The 10543-nt window shown below is 37.2% G+C and overlaps 1 protein-coding gene across 1 annotated transcript; it reads right to left on the reverse strand.

The window, feature by feature from the left end:
- Positions 1-2139: 2139 nt before the first annotated feature.
- Positions 2140-3020, reverse strand: LOC113359754 (transcription factor HEC1-like). The gene has a single exon (XM_026603337.1). The coding sequence runs from the start codon at positions 2938-2940 to the stop codon at positions 2140-2142; it is 801 nt and encodes a 266-aa protein (XP_026459122.1). The 5' UTR covers positions 2941-3020.
- Between the last annotated feature and the right edge of the window lie 7523 nt (positions 3021-10543).

The raw sequence follows: 10543 nt of genomic DNA on the forward strand, positions 1-10543 counted from the left end.
ATGTAATGTGGTGTTGGCTTAGTCTAGCTCACTCATTCTTTTTTCTTCCTTTTTATCAATACATCCTTTTTGTGAGTTTTGTTGGATTGTTTTTAACCTAAATAGCTATTATTAGCCAGCTATATATGCCAATACTCATTAGAATGTCAATGGTTGACTTTCTGTCGGTCCCAATTGTCACCACTGGATCGTCTAATTGCTAATGTTCGTGGAATTTGGTAACCTTATTTCTCCCGTTAAATATTTTGGTACGTATATATTGTACTATCAATGAACTAATCGTTCGTGAAGAATACATTAACTTTAACTCAGACCTTTCACTGTTGAAAATGTTATAAATAGGATGTTGAACAAAATTGTTGAATGCATCCAAATGATCAGGGTATGGAATTACTACATATGCATACCTAGTTATCACAAATGGTCATCTATTAGCCAGTTAAGTTGCAAGCTAGGGCTGTCCTACTTAAATGGCTACTTACTGGTGGGGATCTTGTACTGAAGTACATGAGTACTAAACATTAGAATGAGACAGTGTATTCTCTCAACCCTTGACTTCTAAATGAAATCTAGTTACTTAAAAAACTCTGAAGTTAGTAGTTAGAACGCAAATGATGGAAAATACCCAACTCATCCAATTTTTTACATACTCTTCTAAACAGTGTGCTGTGTATATTTGATATATTCATTTGATCGATTAGTTAGAGGATGTTCTCCTCTCTACACAATTCCTAAAATTAAATAACTATTGGAATTAAAATGTCGCGTGCACACTCGTTAAACAGTTTGTACAATATCGGACTCAAACATGATTCACTTGTCACTCGCCACTTTGGATATGGATTCTTTTACTGCGTGATCTTCATTTTTTCCTCTCAGTTAGGCTAAGTCTTATGGGCTGGATTGAGCTGCTAGATTAGCAGTTAAGTGTTGCAATTCAAAAAAAAAGTGTGGCCTACTTGTTAACACTAGTTCTCTCTCCTAGCATATGGTCACAGTTCAACTAGCAGCGAGATTGAGGCGCTGAATGGTTCAGCGCTCAAAAAGTGACCTTTACGATGAATGGTTCGGCGCTGGGAGATTAATTTTCTGATCTAACGGCTGAGAATTAAAGCGCTGAACCAAACAACGCTACCGTTGAACCAAACAGCGATGGACAATGGTCCCAGATGACGTGGACTGCTAATCTAGCTGCTAGATTAGTACTCCCATAGGACTTGGGAGGTCGCCCTAGCTGACGTGGACTGCTAGATTAGCACCCATAGGACTAAGCCGTAGATCCACATCCGTAGAATGTAAGGCTTCAGTTATTGAACACGTTAGGATCCACGCAAGCAAACCGCGTAAATTTGACGTGGCGCCTATCACGACTGTCTTACTGATATATTGATCCAAGTTTCACCTCGATTTTCCCTCTCAAGTAGCCAAGTTTTCTGAGCCAACCTTAAGATTGTCATCAACTTTTAACAGTATCAGTTGACATCATACGTTCACGGATAAATAATGTGCTTACGCAGATTTCATCTTCATAAGTTAGCATAATACATGTATATCTTTTGTGAATGCTTACACTCCATCCGAGCATCAGGACTACAAAGACCAAGAAGTTCGCAGGGTGTTGAAAACCTAAATGTAAACATGCCCTGACCATCAAAAGATGAGTCATATGAACGATTATGATGATGCGGTTACCTCCAATTGTTTACCCAGGAAAACCATACCAAGTCAGAAATTCACGTGAAAGTCCCATGCATTTTATGCCAACTACACCTTTTGCCCTCTTTCTCTTTCTCTTGCTTGATGCGCATAATTTATTCAAGAAAGAAGCAAAAACTATTGTTTGATAAATCTGATAACAATTAAAAGGATAGAAAAATCAAACATAAAGAAACCAGAATATTTCTCAGAAAAAAAATCTTACACTAGGATCATGGAAGAAAAGGATATCAAAGTTCCTTAATTCTAACTGTTTTTCTACGGCCGCAGCTAATCACTTACATTATTTATCAGTAAAAGAGTTAACCTATTTTACAATAATATCTCAATAAAAACATACCCATAATTTACTATAAATGTACCAATCTTTACTTAAATGATATTTAAACACCTCCACTCAATCATCAGTTGATTTATCATGCATTAAGCATGCATCTGGTGGGAGGAGCTAAACGTTTTAGCTGCATTCCCACTCTGGCAGTTAGATTTCCCCAACGAACCATAATTATTATTACTTGCATTGGAAATATCCGTAGTCGGGAACCCTAAACCCATTTGACGATTATTCACGGCAGCTCGTTCGAGTGATTGAACTTGAGTTTTCAAGAATTTAACATAATGAATTGCTTCGTCTAACATTGAAGCTGTATCCATTTTTGTACCGCCTGGTACCAGTCTTTGTAGTATCCTTATTCTTTCGCTTATTCTTTCTCTTCTATGTCTTGCAGCTACACTCTGAGGATCTTTCGATATCTTCACGTTTCTTCTCTTTGGCGGTTTTACGGATTCTGGGTCTATATGAATTGGCTGCATGGCAGCTATTCTAAATATCATTTCTCTCATTGCCGCCATTGAATTACGTTTCTCCGAAGAAGAAGATGCACCAGATAGTAATTCTCCGTTAAAACTGCCTCTGAATCTATCCGAATTATTCGATACAAGTGATTGTGATGCATTTGGTTCCTGAATGGAACTGCTTCCCATAAATGAAACCAAAGAAGAAGGATGATCAATTGATGAATGAGAAGCATGTTGATGGGCATCAAAAATTGTGCTACCAGTAGAGAAGTCGTGATGAAGCCCGGTCATATCAGGCATCTCGTCTTCTCCATAGGGTCCACAAAATTCTGGAAACTTGTCCATCTGCATCATCATATTCATTACCATCATCTCCATTTGATCTTCTTTTGACGATGAAGAAGATTTCTGGAAGTCCATATCCATGATTTTGTTGTGTACTTTTTCAGTCTGCTTTACAAGAACTGAAACAAGGAAGTATGTGTGAACTCTCTGCGATGATGTAAGAACAGAGGAATGGGGAAGGGAAAGGCAGTGAAGAGAATGGGACTTTGAGTTTAACCAGAAGCCTCTTTCTGAGAAAATTGGTAGGAAAATAGGGTAAAGCAAATAAGAAATGATATACGAGACAGAGAGAGTGAGCGTCAGAGAGAGAGAGAGAGAGAGAGAGAACCGACTACCAATCCAGTAGGAAGCTCATGTATATATAATAATCTCAGAGGAAAAAAATCTCAAGATAAAAATAAATAGGAGGGGTTGAAAAATTTGATAGTATTTTTTTTTTAATGGAATTCATTGTATCATATTACAAAATGCTTATTGTGATTTTTCTTTTGTGATGAGTATTTTTACGGTAATGTTGTCAAAACAATTTTTGCCCCTGGGTTGATAATTTCGTGTAACGTCGTTAAACAATCTCGTAATTACCAGAAAAATAACGTCCGTTAATCTTGATGTAGTTTAGGACCACTGTTCCAAACCATCGAAAATAAATCTAGCAGTGGGACTGTTTTTTTTACACGTAAATTTGGAATTTCGGGTGGAATGTGTAACTCTCTTATATAGTCCTGGCATTGTTTGGTAAAATCCTTAAAAGATTCAAAGTTCAATTTTAAAAGACCATAAACCCCACAACCACATGAGACGAGTCAGAAAAGGATCCCTACCAACCACCAAGTAAGCAATCTCACCGGCCACCAACCCTTTAAATGGGGTACTTTGACGCAGTATTAGCACCTAAACACCTTCTAAATTTGCGGTGTGCACGTGGCGATCATTGGATAACAGAGGTCTACAATATAATACTACAACTGGTTACGCTTAGGCATTCTTCCCCTCCTCTCCCTTTCATTGCCTGGGAACGCATTTCGAGGTGGATCAGGAGCTTGAAAGCTCACTGCTTTCCTGTGCTGGAAATTCGCTCAACTAACTTGCACTTGATGAACTGTGCGTGAGTTGTGCGTGCATTCAGTCTTCTTTAGAAAATCTACTCCCGCTCGACTAATCTTGTAACTGAGACGATCACCGCTCTTGCTTGTGCCGCTTGAAATAAGTGACCACTAATTAACTCATACATATATAGTCTCATATATGATTTCGAAGTTGAGCGCAAGTTATTGTCAATAATATTCAGATATAATACGTTCTAAGCTAGATACCATATTCATTTGGAACAAATTCTTGGAAGGGCTGGCAGAGTTTTAGAATACAGTTTAGTGGGACTGTGGCAGACTCAAAAAGGAGGAAAAAAATGTATTGGGAAGTAATTTTTAGTAATGGTTCTTAAGAATATGACAGGATTGGTTTGACTGCTCCCCAACCCTTAGATTAATGTCATCATCTGACACCATATTATGTCATCAGTGTGATAAACATTAATTGGCACTCTGGGAATATAGTGCATATACAAATGCGCTTCTTCTTTCCCTCTCTTTGAAATAAAAAACTCCTAAGTCGTATGCGTGGATGTTTTGCATTGTAGAACAACAGTTAGATAGAAAAGCAATTGGACCATCCGACCATGTCTTACTTGGTATATAATGCATGCCTCCCTGCAACTTTCCTCCTGGCTTCAGAGATTTTACGCCTCTTTCCCCCGGTTTTTATAAGTTACTTAAATTTATTTTGTTATTTAATGAGTGAGAAGAAGATGACATGAATAAAGAGACATGTTCTCTGCAAGAAGAAGCCTGATTGGATAAAAAGAATCCAAAAGAGATAGATTTTGTTGTTGGATTGATCTTTTATTCCTCATCAATTCATTTTTTTAATTTTACTTTCCTTCCATTATCACCAAAACAAAACTCCACCATCTTATCTTTTCTATCTCTCTCTCTATCTTCATGATCATCATCAATTTAAAATCAATAAAAACCCAAGAAGAAACATTTTCTTTCTTCCCACTATCTTCACTATCCAACTTTCATTGGAAATTGCAGTGACAGGGAAAATATCCATTAGAAATTGTGGTCCCTGCTAGCGAACCCTATATTTCTCACTCTCCCTCTCTACATCTACATGCATGGTTTTCATAAGTTACATGAAGGGTTCATTTTCTAGTTACCATATTACAGAGATCAAACAGTCAACTGTAAGAACTGCATTTTTCAGATTGTTGGGTTTTATTTCATGTCTTATTATTCTCAACACTTCAATAACAAAAGTACTACCCTTACTTATTGATATGATCATCATTATTACTTGCTCTTCTTCTGCAAAAGAAAAAAGAAAAGGCTTTTATTACTGAATTCTCAACTCAACTCTGTTTTTGCTTTTCTTTCCCATCTCTGATTTCCAAGGTTTTGACAGCATAACTTCAAATGGACTTTTGGGAGTTAGAGTCTGATGCTTTTTATTAATAACTCTTTTGCTCAAACATGAAATTTACGTACTGCCCACATTACTCACTATAGAGTCTATATATACTGATTCGTCATGATCAGGACCACAGTAATACATCATCCTTAACATAATCATCGGATTTTAGAAGGAAAAGTGATCAAATAGTTCCATTGCACATGCTAAATATCAACCGAGCATGTAAACATCTAGTGCCGGCCATGAGATTTCTGTGCCCCAGAATGAACTTTTAAATTATGCAGCCATAGGTACAGTAGGGATAGACCATCCACAGCCAGTAGTGCAAAATGGTCATATCGGGGATGGCAATGGAAATCAACACTGCTAACGGAGGATTGGTTTTACATGGGATTAGGTACCTCCTAAGTAGACCGTTACTCTCTAGGAGCCAAGCCCTTTCGCCTCGCTAGCGCTTAGGCGCCTGAAAAGAAAAAAAAAACTTACTCACACTTTTGTGTCTTGGGGGTTGGTTTTAATGTCTAGGCGCCCCTTGCACGACTCATGCGCCTTGGATTGGGTACCTCCTAAGTAAACCGTTACTCTCTAGGAGCCAAGCCCTTTCGCCTCGCTAGCGCTTAGGCGCCTGAAAAGAAAAAAAAAACTTACTCACACTTTTGTGTCTTGGGGGTTGGTTTTATTGTCTAGGCGCCCCTTGCAACGACTCATGCGCCTAGGGCGCCTTTCACAACATAGCCGGTACTCCCTGTTAGCAACTATGATGAAAATGGTATATTGCTAAACTGAATGATATATGTACCATTTTAGTTTAACGATTCCTATACATATGATAGACGCGCCATTGAACAAGGCACGATGTTTCAGTTTGTACTTAACTAAATTATTGTGTTGTTTCAAGAGAAATTGGGTCAATTGTCCAAATATTTTTAAAACATGGTACTAATGGACGAGTAAAAATTAATATGGGTGAAATGGACACCAATAAAATAGCAAGGATGAATCCAGATTCATCCTGGCTTAAATTTAAAAAATAGTAAGGGTGAGACTGGATGCATCCTGATGTAAATTAAAAATAATAAAAAGTATTCGAAAATGGGTAGGATGAAACTGTTTACATCCTGGCTATTTTTACATTCTCGTCCATTTAAACAGTATCAAATTTTACATGTCTTTTTCACCCAAAAATTATCGTTATTCGGTTAATTGACCAATTTTGTGTTGTTTCAAACAGTCAATGGTGTCTGGAACTCTTGTGAATGCTTTAGTTTAAAACACATCTAGTTTTAAGGGCAACTCCTACGGTATAGAGGTAAAAACATTCATAACTTAAGGAGTATCCATATATGGACCTTTAATAATTTGTAGAGGTTTTGTGAAAGAAAACTAAAATTTAATCCATCTGGCTCTTCCCTGACCGGATTACAAGAAATTTGTCTGATTCAAAAATTTGAAATTAGCAACATTTATAATTGCTGCTAATTTAAACAGACTGTTGCTAAAGCATTTGAATGGATATAAAAACAAAATTTTAAAAAAGTCAAACTCTTATCCGATTACTTAGCAACTGGATGGAAGAACTTTTTTTTTTTTTTTTTGCCTCCGGACATTAAGTGACCGGATTGAAGAAAAATAAATAAAACTATTCATCCGAAAATAAAGTGTCTTGATGGGGTATCCGATCAGTCTATGACCGGATGGACACTCCGTAGTGATCCCCTCAAATCTGTGGAGTAGTATCTGGACTTCACAAACATATGGATGATAAATTCACCCATAGTGACGTTTTTTAGTTCATAAGTGGATGATTTTCTTTCCCATATGAGTTGCCCTAAGAGAAGACTTAAATATCCTAAATATTAGGCCCAGTTATTTAAAACGCGAGAGTATATTTTAGTTAAAATCGCGCAAGTTTTTTAAAGGTGTTTAAAAAAGTGGTGCAAAGTTTGAAACTTTGTGAGAAAAGTAGTTTAAACAGGTCTCAATGGTCGACTTCCAAGAGATAAATCACTACTCGCTAAATGATCTTAATGATTTACAGTTCCAAGCTGAATCCGAATTTGAGCGATTAAATAGGTCTCTAAGGCTGATTTTAGGCGAATTTTTAATCGATTCCTAGCCGACTTTTTCTGTTTTGTTTTGTTTTGTTTTGTTTTTCGAGTTACTTTAATGTTGGATGCATATTGTATAGACTATATATATATATATATATATATATATATATAATTATATTGGTATTTCTAAATCATTTTTTATAAGATAATGTTAAAATTTTGATTTTTATGAAGTATAAGTCGTGTTAATGGCAATATATATGATCAACGGGACTTTAAGCCTCTAATAAGTTCATCCGAGTAGTACGACAAGTTTAGGCGAGTTCCAAACTCGAACTAATTGCTCCAAGATCCTCGACTGGGTAAGACCTTGGAGCGAGTTAAACTACATTAATTATGAGTATAAGCTTTATTATTCGACTACCTCTCAATAAAACAGACAGTGGTTTAAACTGCGTTGGAAACAAGATACCAATTCCTCTGCTCAGTAGGAATACAAGGATGTTATTTTCAAATGCTGTATATACCACTTTAGTCATATTTTCAAATGCTATATTTACTACTTTAGTCACATTGTAAGTGTAAATTTGTGCACCCCTCGAAAATCGGGGTGCACATGCCGCCCATCCTCATTGGTCTATAGAGCTTCTAAAAACCGCTGGTCTTTCGCTTTTTTTATTTATCTTATTAAGAATTGCAAAATATATTTCTCTGTCTTTATAAATAACTTATACGATTATCCCGTCTCTCCTAATTTCACTTGAGATCCCCAGCTATATCTTTGATTAAATCAAGCCCAGTCTCTCATTCATTGTTACAGGAATCAGTAAGGTTTAAGTAAAGAACCCTTTTTATGTTTTTAACCCTAACTAAGATAATTTGATTATAAAGATTATTTGAGAAGTTTGGCTTGAGTTTTGGTAGTTTTCTTAATCATTCTTCAAACTTAGAAGAGCTCGATTTTTTTTTGAAGCATGCATATTATTAAAAGGAATTAGATTACAATTTGTCGTGGGTATGTAGTACCTACGGAGTCTTGAAATAAAATGTGACTAATAAAAGATGGGATTGCCTGGTCCCATATTTTGGTTGAATAATTTCCTGTTTGGCTTCCATCTGCTGCATGATTGGCCATTCCGTCGGTTGCTTGATTTCCTTCCCTGTATTTGTGTTGAATAGCAGCTTGTGGGATCTGTCGGAGTCTACTTTTTATTTCTTCAATCATTTCTGCTATGTGCCAAGGTGGAGGGGTAGAGGAAGTTATGAAACGCATAAGGTTTTCTGAGTCTGTTTCAAAGAGAACTCTTGTCCATTTCCTTTCTGTTGTTGTTCTTGTGGCTAATAGCAGAGCCCAAGTTTCCGAAGTTAATGCAGTCGTGATTCCCAGCGGCTGAGCTAGAGCTATTAAAGTTCTTGCGTCGGAGTCTCTGCATATGAATCCTGCTCCCGCAAATCCTGGGTGACCTCTGGCTGCTCCGTCTGTGTTATTCTTGATCCAGTTGATGTTTGGAGTGGACCATCCCACTGATATTGTTGATATCCTTTTATCTCTAATTGGGTGGTTAAATATCGGTGTATCTCCTGGAATGATTAGTGGAGAAGAGTGTATAGCCCTGTAGTATTCTTGTTGCAGTTTTTGTGCCCAAGCTAGGATTTCTTCTGAAGTTGTTTGCTTTTGTTGGTATATTAGATCATTTCTAGCCAGCCATAATGTCCAAAATAAAAAGAAAAATGAGGAGATTGCAGTTGTTGATGGTGGTTGTTGAAGGATTTGAGATATGGTTGTTTGAGGTGTTAAGGTGAAAGTTGGGGTGGGGTTGGAGGATGATGAACGTGTCATACGATTGAATAAGATGTTCCATGAATTGGTTGTCGTTGGACAATTAATTGGAAGGTGATTTGCTGATTCTGAATCTGTGTTACATCTCGGGCAAATGTCTGAGTTGGTTAAATGGATGTGATGTAGAAGAGCGAAGGTTGGTATTCCTTCATTGATGGATTTCCACAAGAAAAGCCGAATTTTTGGTGGACATGGTAATGTCCATAGAAATTTGGTGGGTGGTAAAGTAATTTGAATTGGTTGACCTTGGGTTAGACATTTGTATCCTGAAGAGGTAGTGTAGTTTCCAGATTTTGAGTATGGCCAGATAATTTTATCTTGGGGGTTGTTTTGGGGAAGGTGGATGTTTATGATCTTTTGGATTATAGGATTGGGTAGGGTGCTCAGTTTTCATGATTCCAGGAGTGGGATATTGGATCAATGATATCTGCTACCATTCGTATTGGGTAGCACTGTGTAGGATCTAGATTTGTTGAGTGTGGAATCCAATTGGCTTCTATTGGGGTTGATAATCCATTTCCAATATGATGAAATATTAGATGTTGCATGGTAGGGACAATTGAAGCTAGTTGTCTCCATTGAGGACTGGCGGAAGAGGGTATAGATTGAATGCCTTGTAGAATTGGTTGTTGATCAAGATATTTAGCACTGAAGAGACTTCCGCAGATAGAGTTAGGTTGATCATGTATATTCCAGATTATCTTCATGAGAAGAGCCTTGTTATGATCACTGCTCTTTCTTATTCCTAATCCTCCTTCAGATATAGGTTTTGTTACCTTGTCCCATCCTATAGGGTGGAGTTTTCTAGTTGTTGAGTCGTGTCCCCAGAATAAATCTCTGGTTATACGATCTATTTGTTTGTGGATATTGCTGGGTAGGTTTTGTGTTTGCATGATGTGATTTGATGTGGGAATTAGGGAGGTTTTGATTAGAGTGAGTCTTCCATCCGGGGTTGGGCATTTTGTCATCCATCCTTTAGCTTTTCTGGCTAACCTCTGTAAGAGTGAAGCGAAAGTTTAGTTGGATGTCCTTCCGTGTTTGAATAGTACTCCAAGATAGGTTTGAGGTTTTGGTGTAGCCGGCATATTGAAGAATTGTTGGAGTTCGTTTATCTTAATTGGGTCTAGGTTTGGGTGATGGATGATTACTGATTTGGTGGTATTGATTACTTGTCCTGCAGAAGTGATATAGGAGTGGAGGAGGGTTTTTAGGTGTTGATTACTCTGATCCGAAGATTTGTATGTGATCAGTATATCATCCGCATACATTAAATGAATAATTGGTGGTGCTTTTTTTGATATGTTAATTCCTTGAACTACTT

This window comes from Papaver somniferum, chromosome 3 (assembly GCF_003573695.1).
Source record: "Papaver somniferum cultivar HN1 chromosome 3, ASM357369v1, whole genome shotgun sequence".
Taxonomy (NCBI): Eukaryota; Viridiplantae; Streptophyta; class Magnoliopsida; order Ranunculales; family Papaveraceae; genus Papaver; species Papaver somniferum.

Bases quoted from the DNA above. Each gene is read 5' to 3' on its own strand.
- LOC113359754 (XM_026603337.1), bottom strand. From the start codon at position 2,940: ATGGATATGGACTTCCAGAAATCTTCTTCATCGTCAAAAGAAGATCAA.